Here is a 17,435-nt window from a genome sequence, read left to right as displayed (position 1 = left end):
TTTCCATGTTCCTTTTTGCACAGTACGCGATTAAAATTATTTGCTAGTTTCATTATTTGTAATAAAAACTTTATTTTATCACTCAATTCTTAATGATTACTCACACTTTTAAAGAGTTTCTATGACAAGCAATTCATGTTAGTAGTGTAAATATGTATTTATTTATTAATGTCAATAGTGTATCATGGAATCGGAGATCTCTCACGTCTTATTATGTACACGAAAAGGTATATAGAAAATGATGTACTTAGAATTTTAAGTATAATAGATCGAACTCATTTTTTTTATTCAACATAAACGATGGTAGAAGAGAAATTGTGATAGAATACTGGAATAAAAATTTATTTGTTACATAAAATATATATATGTATACGACTTTAACATCAATACACATTACAAACATAAAATCATTAATATTTTATCACATTACCGAAAGCACCCCTGCTATCATATAAATCTCTTTCGCTCTCTCCCTTTCATTCACGCATACTTCCCCTCTCTCTTTCTCGATTCGTATGAAAATAGAAAATCCTACACAGAGATCTATGATGAGGTATATAAAAATGTTAGTCAAATACAATGTAGTAGTTTACTTATGTACAAACATCATTACTTCCTTGAACATGATTCTCCTCAAAGAAAAAGGGGCTCTTTTAATACCAATTTATAAATATAAATATATGTATAATATATACGTATATATATGTATATATTATTACGCTCATTTTAGTATCAGTGCACGATTCCCGTATATTCGGCAAAAAGTTCTGAATCAATTATTTAAACCGGTACGGAAAAATTGCATATTCCGTAAGAATTCGAATTATTAATTCACTTTCGGTACATCTCTTGAAACGCGTTTATCTGCTTCTTGAATACGAGTTTGTACTTTATCTTATAATTTTCTACTATGGATCGCATGGTTAATCGAGTAATTATTTCTAAAAAAATAACGATGGCAGGGTATGATAAAAAATGAGTTGATTCATCGTTTCATCACGCACAGACAGATCCATCAAGCTACGGTCGTCGGAGGCACCCAGCCCCCAAAACCTCGCTCCAGCTCCTCGGCAACAGCTATTGTTACACGATCTTGATGTAGGCCACCCACAACCTGATCGTCAACCAAATTATAAATTAAAATAATGGTAAATTTTATTTTATTCACGATAGTGCATACGAGTCGTACTTGTAAACCGATGGGAACTCCTTCCTTGTTCAAGCCCAAGGGGCAAGCAGTAGAAGGCAATCCCAAGACATTAATAATGCCAGTGTACGAAAAGTTGAATGGTTTGATCAACGGTTCGTGATGCAAGGGCGCAGCGGTAGGGTGCGTCGGATAAAGGAATACACCGTCCTCACCCAAAATATCCTATTGGAAGAAAGTCAATTTGTGACATAGAAAGGATAAACGTTCTATTAGTCGAGGAAAAAAGTAAGAAAATGTTCCTGGGTACATGCTTCAAAATTCAATCACTCATCGTTCTCGTCGCGTGAACGCAACTACAAGGTGAAAACAGAGTTACAAAAGTAAAAGAATAGCTGTTTACTATTTGGATGGTAGAGAATCCCATTTTGCATGCAAAGAGCGACAATTCTTTTTTTTGCTACTTATTAGAAATAACACGTGATACCGTGAAAGGCAGACTAGTATAGTCTGACCAGAGTTCGCACGAGATACTCGAGAAAGATATCACGTCCATTTTATGCGATAGTAAGAATGGAAGGCGAAGAGAAGATAGGAGCCAAATTCCAACCCTGAGTTACATCATGGGCACTTATCAATTAACAATATTGTATTGACAGTTTATTAGAAACAAGAAGTCATTTAATGTGAATCTTAAATATCGAATAATCCGTACCTGAAATTCCCGATAAAGATCTCTACTTTCTTGGATCAGTCTCGAGTACTCCTCGCTTCCATGTTTTACCGTGAATCTTTCGAAAGTGGCAGTAAAAAGGGCTATCAATGTATGATTGCTCATAAACAGCATCCATTTCACGAACTCCCACCATAGAGTTATGTGACCCTCTCTATTCGACAATTCATACGCGAAATCTTTTTCATCTTTGCAGCTCATGTTCGCCATCCAAAGCGTGATACTCTTTTTCAATTTTTTAATGTTCAGTTTGGTCGCTTTGATTTTATGTGCTTTCTCCAGAAAACTAACCACCTTCATCATGGACTCTTTTATCTCCGGCTCCACCGGGGAGGTTAAGAATTGACCGCCGTCATCTTCCATATAATAGAACTGAATTAAAATAAATACTTTTCAGATCAATAGCTCGGTGATAATCGGGTGTTAGTCAGGTGAACAAACATACATGTACATTATATGTATACTCGACCTGACGCGCAATGAGTTAAGAATATGATTGGTGTACCTTGAGTTTCGTGATATCTATAGGTTCGTCCAGGCGCAATACATCTAACTTATCCTTCTTTGCGATAACTTTCATAGTAGGTAAAAGGTCTTGCGCGTATCTGCACATGGGTCCGATAGCGAGCAACCGATCTTGATCGTCGCTTTGCGCACTCGGGTATTGGCCATCGTTCGAGACTGTTCCCGTCGAAGGTTTGTGCCCGAAAATTCCATTGAAAAAGCATGGCATACGGATAGAGCCGCCAATGTCCGAGCCTATGCCTAACGGCGAGCCAGCTGCCGCTTGTATGCAGCCTTCGCCACCGGATGATCCTCCAACAATGTGCCTAGTGTTGTATGGATTCTTCGTGGTTCCATATAAACAGTTAGACGTTTCCCACCACATGGCTAACTCCGAAACGTTCGTCGTTGCCAGAGGTATGGCTCCCGCAGCTCTCATTAGCTTGATCACTTCTGCGTCAGATTCGGCGACAGTGTTCTTACGAACAACTAAACCAGCTGTTTGTCTCATGTTTGTAATCCCAATGCAATCCTGCAATAAAAAGTGTGTCGATTAAAATTGTTATGAAAGATATTAATATCGTAATTTTTCTATGAAATTTACCTTTGTCGTAAAAGGCACGCCGAAGAAGGGTTTCTCCTTTGCTAATACTTCGACGGATGGGGCATTCGGAGACTTCAAAAGCTCGTCGTATTTTTCCGCTTCCTTAAGAGCTTCCTCAAAGCGATCTTCCACGATACAATTTAATACTGGTTGAATTTCCATAATCCTATCAATGTATGATTGAACTACTTCTTTCGACGTTAACTGTAAATATAGATTCTCACATTCTTAACGAATCGATAAATGCTTTGTTAACAGATAAGCGTATTAAACAAATAAATACGTGATCCGCTTTTGATGTAATCTTTTCTTATTTCAATGGCACTTACATCTTATCGTCGTTATTCATCAATCAAATTACGGAATGGAATAATTTATGTTCAGTTATGTATTAAGTAATATTAGGTTTACCTGTTTATTTCGAATTTTTAATGCTAAAGTAGTGGCACTGTGTAATAATATCAAGTTTTTTATGGGTGGTTGAGATTCCGCAGGACCTTTTAAGAATGCGATGAACAGAAATATTCCTCTGGCCACTAATTCGATAAATCGATGAATCGCGTTGAATATTTGCCCTCTGGACTGCATTTTATCCTCGTTTTTACGTCTACTCGACATCTACACCAAAACTGAAAAAGTCAATACCGCAATTATTATCTACGAAACTTAAAAAGATAATTGCTTATATGATCGCGAATTTTTTTTTTAATACAACAATTGTACAGGTATTGTTTTCAAGACTAACGATTGCGTTTCATCTGTTTTCATCTGTCGCTTACATCATTCGATGATACTTATTTTTGAAAATTACGTTACACTCGCTTGCAGCAGACTGTCCAAAGATTAATTTCAGGAACAGATGGATAATTTCAGAATAGACGTACGTAGTGCATTACAATAGAGTCGTTAAAAAAAGGAAATCGTGAATTTATTACCAGCTTTGTTACAGACACGACGACCAACGTGACTTCGATTATATTTATTAGTCACGTTTAACAATCGGTACAAAAAACAGCCACGTGTAAGTAATAAAAATGTCGCGTTATGCCGATATATTCAGCTCCTTGAATAACTCAAGGGACACATTATCTGCGAGTTTAATATTCTATTCTTTTTCACATGCTTGTAATAAATTATATAAACAAGTACATCGTTTAATAGTTGTGAAAAGCGCTGTATTGTAAGACTGATAATATAATCCGATCAAATCTAATATAATCGCGAGTAAAACGAATGAAATAAAAATCGTAAGTTTTATGTCGATAGTATGCAATCGCGTGTTCTAGCCCGTTACACATTTTATCTTGAGTAGTTTTTGAAATCGAACGTGAATCGACCGCCACTGTCAGTACACACATATTGGATAAGCTTTATTCTGCATCTTGCTCACACTCGCACCTATTGCTTTTCTATTACCTAACCCACTTACCTAGCGAAAGAAAACTCAACATTTTCTGAAACGTAACATCCCCCAAGAGCGCAGATTATAAGATCTAAATAAACTACTCTGCTATTTTGCCTATTACATCAGTATTATGTTATGGGTATGCGCATGTGGCTGGACTGCCCAGATCGTTATCTTATCCTCCAGTTGTATGAGTCAGAATCCGCACAGAATTTTCTGTACGCATGTTATGTAAATTAGAAACCAGATAAGGGGTTTCAAAGGCATATGTTACTTAAATTTACTCTTTACAAGAGTACATTCATTTTGACTGCTACTGTACGCTAATTAATTGATCCTGACCTTGTGTCACAAATTATCTCGGCGCTTGTGCTCTTTTTTTTATGGGAAATGCCGGGTTGTGTATCGATTTATCTCGCCGGCACTGCCAGCATTGATACATGCACGCGAGTCATATTCCAAGCAAATTCATTTTCAGAAAAAATAGATAAGAGAGATATCTACAATACGTGTTACAACAATGATGTAACTGAGTAGTTACGCACCAAGGTTATCAAGCCCAATATGTAAGTAGTAAGTACCGTATCTGACAGTGTCCGTCGGACCGGAAGTTGCTTACGGCACGTTTCAGACTAGCTATAGCCAGCTCGGGCGTTTTCCACCGGTTGGGAAGCTTCTCGTGAAACTACAGAACGCAGCAAATGGGTGAGGCTTGTTCGCGTCGATAAAACAATGATAACGTGTCAATTTGTCAATTACTTATTATCAAGGAACGATTTGTCGAATGAATTCGATTAACGAGCATAGTGAAGCAACGAACGAGAATCATGAATTTGTTCATGCAACGATGATTCATAGTCTCCGACCATTCTAGCGGCGGATGATTTATGACTGACAATGGATTCTATCCACGTAGATACTCGAAACAGTACGGAGACTTACAAACACTATCGGTCGTTAAAGTCCGCGATTCTTGTGTATAACTATGAGCATATAGCGAGACGCAGGCCGAGTGCGTGCACACCATTCATTTACTTACTTTAATTGAGATTTATGTAACGCGAGCAAGTTGGTGAAACTCGTCGCGAATCGTGATGCGAGTCAATATCGTGTGGCACTTCGCTTCACTGGATGGAAATTGATTTAAGTCACGAGTCATCGACAGCACGGTATCCGTGGCTCGTACCTACGACGCTGTTTTTTCCGGCTCCTGGCACTCAACTAACACTCTGCTTTGCTTACACCTTCACCGGCACCGACACCGACGCGGACGCGACCAACCATACCACGGGATCCGCGCAATCGCTATACCTAGTTACTCGCCGGGCTGGGACGGCTGGGACTTACGACCTTTTATGCGCCGTGTGAGACATATTTAGGGGGTCGGGGATAGGCTGTAAAATGGCTACCGAATAGCGATGGGAACGATGACCTCGCGAGCCGTATGACTTTCATTTAATACAATTTAAGAGAAACAATAGTAATATACTCTATTCAATTATAATCTAAACTCTAACTAGTTCTTACAAATCGCAAAAAGTACGAAGCTTCTATCATCATAGTTTTATGTTGATCATCGCTGTCTTGCAAACGTTTTTATTTTCTTATCATAGTTGAATAGTTACTTGATACGAATAATAAATTCTTTAGTTTCTTACCTTTCGTGCAACTGGATTGTATGAGGAAAAAACGGTACTATGATATACTTTTATAGAAGTACCTTCGTAGCGACGATTTCAGGTATTGATAATTTTTATACCCGACGAATAAAGTTCTGTTATGATTATCAACGTTCACGTGAATTTTATCCGATAATTGACAGCCCGTTTTAACCCACCTTATCGACTTGGAAACATGCGCACGATTGCCAAATGCGATGCTTAACTTCAGGTGAGGCGTGACTCTTAAAAGATTAATAGCGTTTTCTGTTATCTGAATACGTACATATTTATTTAGGCTCCATTATGCGGGTATAAAAATATGCGAACATTTATATGCCTTGAAATAATGACGAGGTAGCAACATCTTTCTCTTATAGTGTTTCAAAACTCGAGTTATCAGGACTGTGTAATGATGTAAATATGTATTTTTAATTGAGATTCGTTTAGATTAATCGTAAGCGATCGAATGTTAATTTCTCGATGAAATTAAATTGTTAATGAATGGGAAAGTGTCAGAAAATAACGATGTAGTCAACGAAATAGTTCGTGAATATTCAACAGTATTTATCGTGAATGAATTAAGAAACTGTTCCTTTTGTTCGAACGCATCTTTAATAAAGCTCTTTGGAGCATGGTTCGAAGAATGGCGGTTCCGTTAGATGGCACTTGAGTCGGTAAACGGGCGACGGGGATGCGGAAGCATGGTTTTGATGTGTGCGTAACAGTGCATAACAGTGTTGCGTGTGTGTGTGCGTACAACAGGGTGAATGTCACTTTGCGGCCACTTGCTACCTTATCACTCGACAAAGAACTCTCATTATTCCTGGTGATTTTATTATTGGTCGGAGTCTCGTGCCGAGTTAAAGACGTGGCGGCTACAAGTGCGGTGAAGACTGGTCCTTACGTCTTCTGACCTGACATGCGACTCACGATCGCCGATCCACCTTATTGAGGTTAGAACACGAGCTCCGCTGCGATATCGTCTCCCACGAACGTTCATGTTCATTGTCAATCGCTCGATCTCCTTTCTTACGATCTCTCATCGGAAATCCACGAAATATGTCGTGCGGAATCAACGGAACGTTTACAGGATCTCTTCGAAACAGAATAATTCGGGTATCGCGCCTCGATTCGTCTCTCTTCTCCCTCTCTCATCACTATCTTATTAATATTCCCATGCAGGAATATACGTATATACTATCTTAGTACTCATTAAATTGTGAACTGTGTATGCTCAGTTTTATTTGACCTTCTGCCATTCATTTATTTGCTGTGACTCATGCGAAATAAATTAACAAACATTTTGTTCGCGTTTATCTGACAATCATTATTTGCATATGTTTTACTGCAATTAGGAACGTTTTACCAGTTTACCTTCACTATTGCAATTACGTACTGGTCATTGTCTCAGTGCGCGCTGTGACTCATCGATAGAGAAATTACTTAATATTCCGTTTACTATGCATTCTTTCCGTGTTTATTCATTAATGTGTTCCATTAATAAAGTCATCATTCAATCTTGTTTACCTTTCGAATTTCGCGTGATCGTTTGTTTCGTAACGCTTGTAGTAAATATTATTATTACGATGAACTAATCTCTTATTTAACTTTCTTATTAAATTTCTTATTTCTAGTTTAATCTTCGATCGACTTTGTTCAGTAGAGTTATCTAAAACGCAAAACACTAGATCGTAAAAGTAATTAATAATACTTATCAAAATTTGATGTCTCATGAAAACGATAAGCAGCTGTTGATATAAAAATTTTGATTATTTGTACCGAAATTTTTTCGTAATCTTATCGCATTCTTTGCGTTTCGCGTGATATTTTACGATAAGTCTGCGCACCTTAATATTTTTTATGCGCGAGACACAAAAGTGAAAACTCCGGTGAAAGTATTTTTCTGTATCGAGCAGTCCTTTGTGCTTCGCTTTCTAGTTTTTTACAGGCTCCATTTTTTTTTACGATATGTGTTACACACGTGGGACTGCGCTATATTTAAGCGAGCGTGACAAAACTCTATTTGTCCAACGATTCCGTGTACAAGCGGTGGCTTCCGGCAGTTTAAGTACCGCCATCGGACGCTTTACAGCTTTCGTTTTTAAATAGATGTCTACCTATTTACTTGCGTTCATCCGTTGTAATATACACTGCGTGTACAAATTATTTTTCTTTATCCTACTAAAATGTACCTATCTTCTGTAATTACTGCATTTTCTTTTTAACCATTACTTCCTATTCTATCTCATCCAATTATTGCTGTAATTATTTCTATCTCACCCAATTATAGCTGTAATTGCTTTAAAAACATTACAAAAATAAACCGATCAATTATTAATTATGCTTGTTTATATTGAAACAACGAAACGAAAACGTAGAATCCAGTTGTACTGGATTAAAAAAGGGCCAGTCCAATAAACTAGTCGTTGACCCCGGAACGTGATTAGAGGAGTGCAACAGTTTTCCTCTGTTTCCTCAGATTTGATATCGAGGTATTGGCCTATGCTGGGGGACCATAAAAACGAACTGTAGGACGATACTAAACGAGTCGAGATAGGATGAAGAAATTTCCGGGCGAGGATCAAGGGAAATCGAAAGAAACGGAAGCGAGAGGCGGCGCCAGAGACATTCAAGAGAAGTTCAAGAAAGTCGACGCGAACACGCGTTTGTTACCTAGCGGTGTCACACGAGTAAAGCAATTCGAGGATGCAAGGGCGGTTAATCAAATGGGATCATCGGCGTCGGGCTCGGCTACCGGTGAGCTAAAATTCTGTTCAGAAAATTGATTCGGCACGTGTCGTATTTTTGCATTATAATGACCAGTGCAGACCTACAAGCTTATCGTTTCGAAACTGATTGAAAATTGTTTGAAAATAGTGCCAAGAATAATTTAATAAACAATGCCTTTTTTAATAACACAAGTTAATAACACAAATCATTCTCAGTAATCGAGACTAATTTAATAAATAACGCTTTTCATAATGTTGTGAAATATGTATAGAAGATACTTAAATAAAACTATGAATCGATTTGGGAAAGCTGTATCGCGTTCAGGACAGTTTTTCCATTACGGCAGGAGTCGATTTTGAGCAAGATCATGCCCGGTTCGCATTATTGGGTCAGGATAGGGCAAGGCAGGGCCGATCGGCGAGTACATTTTGTCCCCTGTCCTGTCCCGATAGTGAGAATCGGTCTTACTCGGGATAGAAAGAGAAATTGGAAGAGGAGCGCATCGTGGGATCGACGCTTTTAGAGCTGGAAGTCCCGGTTTACATTATTGGGTCAGGATAGGATAGGGCAGGGCCATTCGGCGTGATCATTCTGTCCCCTGTCCTGTCCCGATAGTGAGAATCGGTGCTGGGTCGAAATTTCAACTGCGGTTCTTAACTCGGTGATCGACAGAATCTAATCTAATCTTAAAAGTGTATTTCGATTAATTTTATTAAATGCGAAATTGTAGTATTAATAATTAAGTGTGGATATCAAAGGAAATAAATGCAAAGGGTAGCAATGTGAATTATACATACATTTCGCGTTACTCAATGCTATTATGTAGACGGCGGCGGTGAATTAAAAATAAGATTTAAATGACTACATTTATCATCGGTTTTGTCTACGAATATCAGACTTACGCGATCTGAACTATCAAGCGTTTAAGCTCGCAAACATTCATGAATTCTTGAGAAAGTTAATTACAACTTTGATCTTTCATACTTTTAGCTATTTACATAATAGCTAGTTTACTATGGATCTTCTTAGAATTTAATAATCTGCTTCTATTACTCTGTATCACTCAATATATATGATAACTTAGATGATTGGGGAAAGATGAATATTACCATATGGTTCCCCTGAAACGTTTGTTATTTTCCAACTGATAGCTGAATTTATTTCTATTTCGTATAAGATGATTTTTTAATGTGTTCTCGTGGCAGCTCGATGCTCTTCTATTTATAATTCCGAGGTTCCATAAAGTCCGGCAATCGTATAAGTATTGATTACCATTGGAAGGTTCCACGGGTTCGAGAATTTCTGATTACCCCGTTAATTGACGAGTTCATGACATCCACGAAGTTTCGTCGTCGATTAATTGTGCATCGAGGTCGGGGCAAATGGTTCGCTACAAAAATTGTTTTTAGTTTATCTTTATTCTTCCCTTCGGAGAATTGGAGATACATGATTTTTAGAAAAACATTCTTCGACATATGAATACGAAATTATGTAGACGATGTCTTTGGAGGAAATGTTTCAGTTACAATCTTCGCTAATCGAAGAATCTAATTTCCTCCCATTACCGGGCACCGACCGATCATTTCCTCCTCACCGAGTGGAACGTACAAATGACAACAATTTCATGCATTGAATCTCCATATTAATTGAAGGAAAAAATCGAATACGAGAGAATCCCTAGCTTTGCTTCGAAATTGATTTCACCAATACGATACATAGAACTGAATCTGTGTCATCCAGGGGTGAATTCAATCATCAGTATCCAGACGAATCAACATTTATTATGAAACACATAAATAAAATATCGTTCGGCTTTTTCATAAAAAGATGCCAATACGTAAAAATGAATTCTGGTTATGATCAATGATGCGGGGTTGAGTAATGTCATCGTATAAACGAATAAACGAAGAGAGAGATGTCCGCGGGAAGAGAGCCACGCGGTCACTGGCGAGATCCTGCGTGTTAGGTACGCCGTAGCTTCTATATTGATCTACCTGTCCGAGAGCTATATCGGTCCGCGTGTTTCGGTGCAGTACCTTCCAATCCGTCACCAAGGGATCAACGTTTTCGCTCTGATGCCACTCCCGCGATCACATTTCCCCGTAACCGATTCAGTTTTCGCATAGACTAACACTTGTGAATTTCTAAAAAACTCGTACTGGGATTGTCTAGTAATGCACCCCTGTTTCAACTCTTTTCAGTAATTGTGAATTCGTGTTGTGAGCTACAGCTTAATTAAAATTTAGGAATAAAGCTGTGCAAGCGTCAACAATCTTAAATATCATGATTCAGATTAGCAACAGTTGGACAAATCCTTAAACTGTTATCGTATTGATTAAAATACCAACCGCATTGAAGTACAGATCTTTTAAAATGAATACAGATTCAATAAAATTAATCTTCCTACTCGTGAACTTTCGATATGAGTCTTGAAAAGTGAGGCTGTGAATTTTTTTCGCCATTTCTTTTGATTCTGCTTGAATCTCGTTACAAAGAAGCAAGAATTGTTTGGACTAGCAGAGAATCGATCGACGACTGGTGTCTATTGTTCAACGAAGGTTTTCGAAGCTGGGATGTACGACTATTTCCAACGTCGCCGCGGGTTTTTCGCGCTGCTTAGCGCTCCCGCCGTTTCTCTGGTTTTCACAGTCGAGGTTTGTTCACGTTTTTCCTTTGCTGCTGCTCTCCACAAATTTACATACATCGCATCGGCGTAAAAATAACCGACGAGTTCATAACAAAAACAACCCCCTCTCCATATTATGTAACATCCCTATTTCAATTTTATTTAAATAAAATACTCATTCGATTACGTAATTAGTATTATGTATTTATATATACATACATATGTATAAGATTGGGAGCCTTCTGCATTGCGTTCTGTCATTTTTGACAAGAGTCGACGTATTTAAAACATAACCGTATTGAAAGAACGATTGGTGAATCGTTACCGATCTCTTACGACGTTCACGATTCGAGCTTTAGACCTTATTTATTTAAACTTGCTCGAGTTTTGATTTTGGCCGAGTGTACCGCATGTACCTAAGTAGTGTTTGTAATCATTTGTATGCAGGAGGATGGTTAAACGTGCGCGAACAGTGACGTTTCGATAAGAAAATGCCACGATGCTGCGGCGCGTCTTTGGTATCCGTCATGGACGGCGACGGGTCCCCACAAACTCTCGGTTTGCAGATTCAGGACGGTCAGTAATTAACGATATAATTCTCCATTGCTTCGTCCCCGTGAACCTCCGTACGTCAATCGTGCCGCGAACACGTGCGACTTATAGCACATTTATAGGCTGTCATCGCGACAAAAACATCGTCGAAATCACTTATAAACGAGGCGGACGACGATTATTTAATTAGATTCTCAATGGGACAACTGATAACTAAATTGTATGTTCAACTTATTATATTAATTTTAAATATGTATTTTGAATGATCAAAATTTCTGAGACTGCGTTTCTGTATCATACAGCGACTGAGAAATTGCACGCCGTTTTGTCTAATGTTTTATTTTTGTATAAAGAACGATTACACAATTGTAAATGAAAGTAACTAAGAAATGAAACTTACTTACCTAGTTTAATGATTATGTAGTAAAATAAAGAGAGACGAGTTTTACTTGTTATTCCGACGATGTGCCCGGTTTCCGTCCACGTGAAAGCGTTTAGAAAGTAGCCGGTGGACATTGATCATATTTCTGGCAAGTTTCCGCAATCAAGACTCGTTTGAACTTTCGACACTCATTATCAAAGCTCTCTTAAATGATCTATGCTAACGAAGATAATTTCGTTATTAGAGAATACAATATAGAATAAGATTACTGTTATCAATTTTTTAATTTAATATAATGCGGAGGCGTAATTTCATTTTTCGTTTGATTACGGAATTAACCCTTTGACAGTTTAATTAACGGTCGAGATAGTCTCTAGAGCCAGGCGCGGCAAGTGTCTGCTACCAATTATGATTTTAATTACAGGCATTCGTACGAAACACGAGCGTTTCCATATTTTCGCATATATTTAATTATTAAATTGCAGATTTTATGCATTTATAAAGAAATTGAATAGATAGAAAATATAAACAATAATGTAATGAAATATCAAAAGCTGTATTCATTTAAACTTTTAAATTAATACCCTGAATGTTTTATTTTGCATACATGTCCAGTAATTGTATTCGTCGGCACATATAAACATGTACTGCATACTAAAAATTGTTAGATTATTATTATTAAGGAGTTAAATGAACGATCGTTGATACCGCTTATCATTGTTTGCAGGAACTACAAGAAATAAAACGGCATTAGCGCCCGGCCACAGTTTGATGGATTGGATTCGATTAGGCAATTCAGGCGTCGATTTAACTGGTGTCGGTGGTGTTTCAAAAGTCGTAACATTAGCCGAACTGGCCACTCACAATAAGCAAAACGATGCTTGGATCGCGATTCGAGGTACGATGTCGGTTTAAGAAGATTTTCCTTGTATCTTAAAATAGATTCTGAAATCTTTATCTATCTAAATTTTTTTTTATCTGTTCTATATCAACGACTTGAGCAATTTAATTCTATAAGAACAGATACTTCTTTAGGGATCGGAAGAAGAACGAGAACCAAGCGTGGAACGCTTTTAGTTTAATTAAAATTTACTTTTCCCTGTCCATGACGTCAGATCGTCAAATATTTATGCAACGCATGTCACCAACTCTGACCTGGCTATTTCAATTCCGTCTGTACACATTCTGATCGCGGCGCGTGAGTCAGAAAAATTCTCATAACGAACGGCGAGAAAGTTTTTTGAATGAAAAGCGATAAGCCTTTTCAGTCTGTGTCTATGAATTTCAATGCAGAATCGGTTGACAGTTGAGATGAACTTATCCGGGTTTCCAAACCGAGTTAGCGTAACTTCGTTAAAGCCTCTTCTCAATGCGTTCAGAGGAACTTTAGTCAGTTGTTCATCAATACAAAAGTTAGCGGGAAACTGGGAACTCTATTATGCATTTCCAAACGAACAACTCCGAAGTGAATCAAAAATGGAATGATCAGAAATACTCTCGGATTCACTTAATAAAGTCAATTTGTAAAGCTATAAGGTAAATGTCCCAAGTTCTGTACATGTATATTATTTTAAAATTATAGAAAAATACGTCAGCGAGTAGAAATTGTGACACGAACAGAAATTGGGACAATTGCCATAATTTATTGAAAATTGTGAATCTCAAGTGAAACAATTGAACTGCAGGAATCGTGTTCAACGTAACGCGGTACATGGACTTCCACCCCGGAGGAGTCGACGAATTGATGAGAGGCGTCGGAAAGGACGCCACGAAACTCTTTGAAAACGTAAATTCGCTAACTTATCGTCCGAATCCCGTGCAACAAGCATCTCTCGCGTCGATCGATCATTTCGTTACGTACCCATAGATCGTTTGTCGCAGGTGCACCCTTGGGTGAATTACCAGAGCATACTTCAGAAATGCGTCGTCGGGAAGTTAAATCGCGGATCGGTCAGTGGGACAGCCACATCCACGTCTGCAGAGAATCCTGTTCCGAACACGAATGTTTGCTCCACGGCGACGTTGAGCTTGATAACAAGCTGCGCCAGTGAGTAGACCGATTTTCCACTTCTATAAAAGCAACGAGAATTCTTGATGAGAAAAAGTTTTTTAAACCGGAGCTTCTCATGTTCACAAACAGTCGATTCAGTATTATGTCTAAATAAAAATAAAATGTTCAAATAATAAAAACGTGTGCGAATTGCAGCTCATAATATCAGTTCAGAAAACGTGTCGGACACGGGTCTCTCGAGCACAAAGATGACTTGGAAGCAGACGTCCAATACAATCACTCTGTACTATCAGACAGTCCGCGAATATCCAGGTGTTTCCTATCAAGTAACCAGAATAAACGACACAAAGTTGCTATTCAAACTGTTTTTTGAGAAGGACGTAGTAATACATCAGCTGGAATTGACGGCGGAAATAGAATGGCCGCCGGTGTGCACCAGGAATTTCGAAACGATGGAGGTGAAGAAAAATAATTAAATTTTTTTTATAAGAAACGTCATCTGCCGCTATATTCAATATATATTCAATTTTTATTGAATTTCGATTTCGACCTTGTCGCAGATGGAGTTTACGTTCACGAAACAGAAACGAGTGATATGGAAATCACAGGGTAGCCAAACGATATCTAGACAAACGAATGCGAATGACCTAACGTATCGAGAATACCAAGTACTTACAAACAAACCACTCTCAAAGTTAGTCCATCTGTTAGTCGTACGAGCAAAAGATTATTTTGAGACCGTGCCTGTCGGCAGACATGTGGAGGCCAAGATGAACGTCATGGGTAAGTAGCACATTCTGCAATGGACTACATACAGATTCATACTTAAAAACTGATCGATAAATTTTCTCAGGGATGGAAGTGACGCGATCGTACACCCCAGTTCCGCCGTGCCTTCACCCTGCCGATGTGGCGTTGAATTACAAGTCCGATTGCTTGTGTTTAATGATTAAAAAGTATCCGCAAGGGGCACTTAGTCCGTCCATCGTCGCCCTTAAAGTCGGCCAGACCCTCTCCCTCAGCAATTCTATAGGTGCCTTCGTAGTAGAGTCCTTCGATCGTTACACTGTCCTTCATATGATAGCCGGTGGCACGGGTTTAACGCCGATGCTTGGAATCATACAGCGAGCTTTGGGTAGACGTAACGTGTTAGTGTCTATATATTTTCGTAGACAATTCAATTTTTTTTATATGGGAAACTATCTTTCACCAGAAATTTCTATATTACTTTGTGCAGAAAGAGCATAAACCTTCTCAATTTTAACAAAGACGAAGACAACTTGTTTTACCAGGCGCAACTGGCACGGGCTAGCACTGAGAGCAAGTAAGTATAATAAATAATTGAGAATAAAATTGAACGTCCTCTCAATTTTCATTATCGACATACGTATCAGTTCCAGATTAAAAGTTACACACGTGCTCTCTTTGGAAACCGAAAATACGTGGACGGGTAGACGCGGCAAGTTGTCTGACGACCTATTGAAGGAACTGGTCGCGGAAAGCACGCCGGATGCATGCATTTTTATATGCGGCCCTGGGGGATTTGTAGAAGCCGCGAGAAAGTATGTAAAACAAATCGAGATTATTATTGTGTGTGAAATGTCTTGTTATATTTGATCTGGAACATAAAGAAAAATTGGTGCTCCGGACAAATTTCTTTCAGGTCTCTACAAAAATTGGACTGGAAACCATATCAGATGTATGAATTTGACAATTAGTCCTGATCGTTGAAAGTGGAAATTCTTCCTTTTTTGATACCAAAATCACAGATATAAAATCAATTTCCCTCGTGTCCCGCTACCAAATTTAGGAAAAAGGAAACTTTTTGGATATCTTTAGAGCCCTGTCTCCGCCCAGGTTTATCAATGAAAAATACGTATCTAATATTCCGAGGATAATACGAACAAAAAAGATATCCCTGTACAAATAGTTTTCGATACAAGGAATTATACGAAAAGGAAAATTTTTTTTACACAAATAAGTTTCGTCTATTGATGTCAGCATGAGTAAAAAATTTATTTATTATTTGTAATGAGTAAAAAGTTATTATTAATTTGTTGTATAACATTATTTGTTTCGGATGTGAAAAAGTGAACATTCGTAAACTTCCACACTTTGTACTATATACTTACGAATTTGAAAAGAAAAAGAATAGGAGTAAGGGTCACTGATGAAAGTCTCTAAAACTTGCGAAGCGAGAAGAAATTATTTTTTACAATACATTGCCTTTTAATCTATCACCCAGAAAATCGCGCGTGTATTTTGAACGATTTTATTCGAGAATACGCAATAAGATATTTTCACAGATTCGATCATGGTGCTACACATTTCTCAAAGCGAACATCTCCCAAACACGTTTTACAAGAAAATTTGCGAGCATATTTGTATAAAAGCATCAACTCTTTTTATTTTCACCGCGGGCCCTTTCCTTTGGAAACAAATCGCGTGCCAAACAGGGGCCTTAATAGTTTCAACAAATATTACTAAATGCAGTGGCCTATTTTGCAAAAAATTTCAAAGTTACCCGCGGATAGTCTTTTACGTAAAATGTATTACACATACGTATATAAAGAACGTTGGAGAACCCTTCGAACTATTTTTATTGATCGAACGTATTTGAACCCAAGAAGAATACTTGTTTCGTTAAAACGAATTCGAGTACGGACCACTTTCTGCATTTACGTACGTGTCAAATACGCCTATTCTGTATGTATATGTCTTGTATATGTATGTACATAGTTGTTACCAGAAATAAATGGATATTTGATGGCTCCTGGTCGTTGCCGCGTTCAATTCCCCGACTCCCCCATATGTCATCCAACTTGCGACGGTATAATCTTCCGTAACGTCTCGGGACTATTGATTCCTAAAACTTTTTCCTGCAACGTGACGCAAGACGACTTCCTGGCCCGGGAAAATGTGCCGCGGCTGGTTTCTGGCTTCCGCGAACTTAAGAAATCGCACTGTGAACATCGATCTTCGGGATTCGTCTTGCCAAACGCTCCGCACCAGCGGCCGATCAATCAATCCTTGGTAAGGGATTCCGAGATTGTTGAACATCTGGGAGATTAATGGAACTG

The 17,435-nt window shown here is 38.3% G+C and overlaps 2 protein-coding genes across 11 annotated transcripts; one reads left to right on the top strand and one right to left on the bottom strand.

Moving 5' to 3' along the window:
• Nucleotides 1–326: 326 nt before the first annotated feature.
• LOC108623488 (fatty-acid amide hydrolase 2-B) lies at nucleotides 327–5,841 on the bottom strand. 7 transcript variants are annotated; one of them, XM_026812327.1, is made up of 8 exons: nucleotides 5,433–5,827; nucleotides 4,939–5,078; nucleotides 3,400–3,617; nucleotides 2,989–3,192; nucleotides 2,386–2,916; nucleotides 1,863–2,252; nucleotides 1,190–1,372; nucleotides 327–1,114 (listed from the first exon to the last, which is right to left on the bottom strand). In XM_026812327.1, the coding sequence occupies exons 3-8, from the start codon at nucleotides 3,604–3,606 to the stop codon at nucleotides 1,016–1,018; spliced, it is 1,614 nt and encodes a 537-aa protein (XP_026668128.1). In that variant the 5' UTR covers nucleotides 3,607–3,617; nucleotides 4,939–5,078; nucleotides 5,433–5,827; the 3' UTR covers nucleotides 327–1,015. The 7 variants fall into 7 exon arrangements, 6 of the variants coding, with proteins under 6 accessions (XP_026668128.1, XP_017877522.1, XP_026668127.1 ...); XM_018022033.2 differs by having other exon boundaries at nucleotides 4,975–5,078; XM_026812326.1 differs by lacking the exons at nucleotides 4,939–5,078; nucleotides 5,433–5,827 and adding exons at nucleotides 4,418–4,609; nucleotides 4,736–4,871.
• An 871-nt stretch (nucleotides 5,842–6,712) lies between these two features.
• On the top strand, nucleotides 6,713–17,133 carry LOC108623494 (cytochrome b5 reductase 4). 4 transcript variants are annotated; one of them, XM_018022046.2, is made up of 11 exons: nucleotides 6,713–7,007; nucleotides 8,534–8,811; nucleotides 13,072–13,242; nucleotides 14,030–14,130; nucleotides 14,226–14,391; nucleotides 14,551–14,813; nucleotides 14,916–15,138; nucleotides 15,209–15,503; nucleotides 15,593–15,679; nucleotides 15,750–15,917; nucleotides 16,019–17,133. In XM_018022046.2, the coding sequence occupies exons 2-11, from the start codon at nucleotides 8,613–8,615 to the stop codon at nucleotides 16,071–16,073; spliced, it is 1,728 nt and encodes a 575-aa protein (XP_017877535.1). In that variant the 5' UTR covers nucleotides 6,713–7,007; nucleotides 8,534–8,612; the 3' UTR covers nucleotides 16,074–17,133. The 4 variants fall into 4 exon arrangements, with proteins under 4 accessions (XP_017877535.1, XP_026668126.1, XP_017877538.1 ...); XM_026812325.1 differs by lacking the exon at nucleotides 6,713–7,007 and adding an exon at nucleotides 11,858–11,986 and having other exon boundaries at nucleotides 8,749–8,811; XM_018022049.2 differs by lacking the exons at nucleotides 6,713–7,007; nucleotides 8,534–8,811 and adding exons at nucleotides 10,802–11,438; nucleotides 11,858–11,986.
• The last annotated feature ends 302 nt before the right edge of the window (nucleotides 17,134–17,435 follow it).

This window comes from Ceratina calcarata, unplaced genomic scaffold, assembly GCF_001652005.2.
Source record: "Ceratina calcarata isolate Rehan_Ccalc_2016 unplaced genomic scaffold, ASM165200v1 scaffold27, whole genome shotgun sequence".
In the NCBI taxonomy this organism is placed as follows: Eukaryota; Metazoa; Arthropoda; class Insecta; order Hymenoptera; family Apidae; genus Ceratina; species Ceratina calcarata.
This window is presented reverse-complemented; position numbering and strand designations above follow the sequence as displayed.

What these genes read in the sequence shown, in the direction of transcription:
- LOC108623488 (XM_026812327.1), bottom strand. Translation starts at nt 3,606, where the DNA reads ATGTCGAGTAGACGTAAAAACGAGGATAAAATGCAGTCCAGAGGGCAA. An exon ending in TAGATATCACGAAACTCAAG is followed by an intron (nt 2,253 to 2,385) that starts GTACACCAATCA and finishes ATTTTAATTCAG; the next exon opens with TTCTATTATATGGAAGATGA. An exon ending in GAGTTCCCATCGGTTTACAA is followed by an intron (nt 1,115 to 1,189) that starts GTACGACTCGTA and finishes GTTGACGATCAG; the next exon opens with GTTGTGGGTGGCCTACATCA.
- LOC108623494 (XM_018022046.2), top strand. Translation starts at nt 8,613, where the DNA reads ATGAAGAAATTTCCGGGCGAGGATCAAGGGAAATCGAAAGAAACGGAA. An exon ending in CCACGAAACTCTTTGAAAAC is followed by an intron (nt 14,131 to 14,225) that starts GTAAATTCGCTA and finishes CGTTTGTCGCAG; the next exon opens with GTGCACCCTTGGGTGAATTA. An exon ending in GGAATTTCGAAACGATGGAG is followed by an intron (nt 14,814 to 14,915) that starts GTGAAGAAAAAT and finishes ACCTTGTCGCAG; the next exon opens with ATGGAGTTTACGTTCACGAA.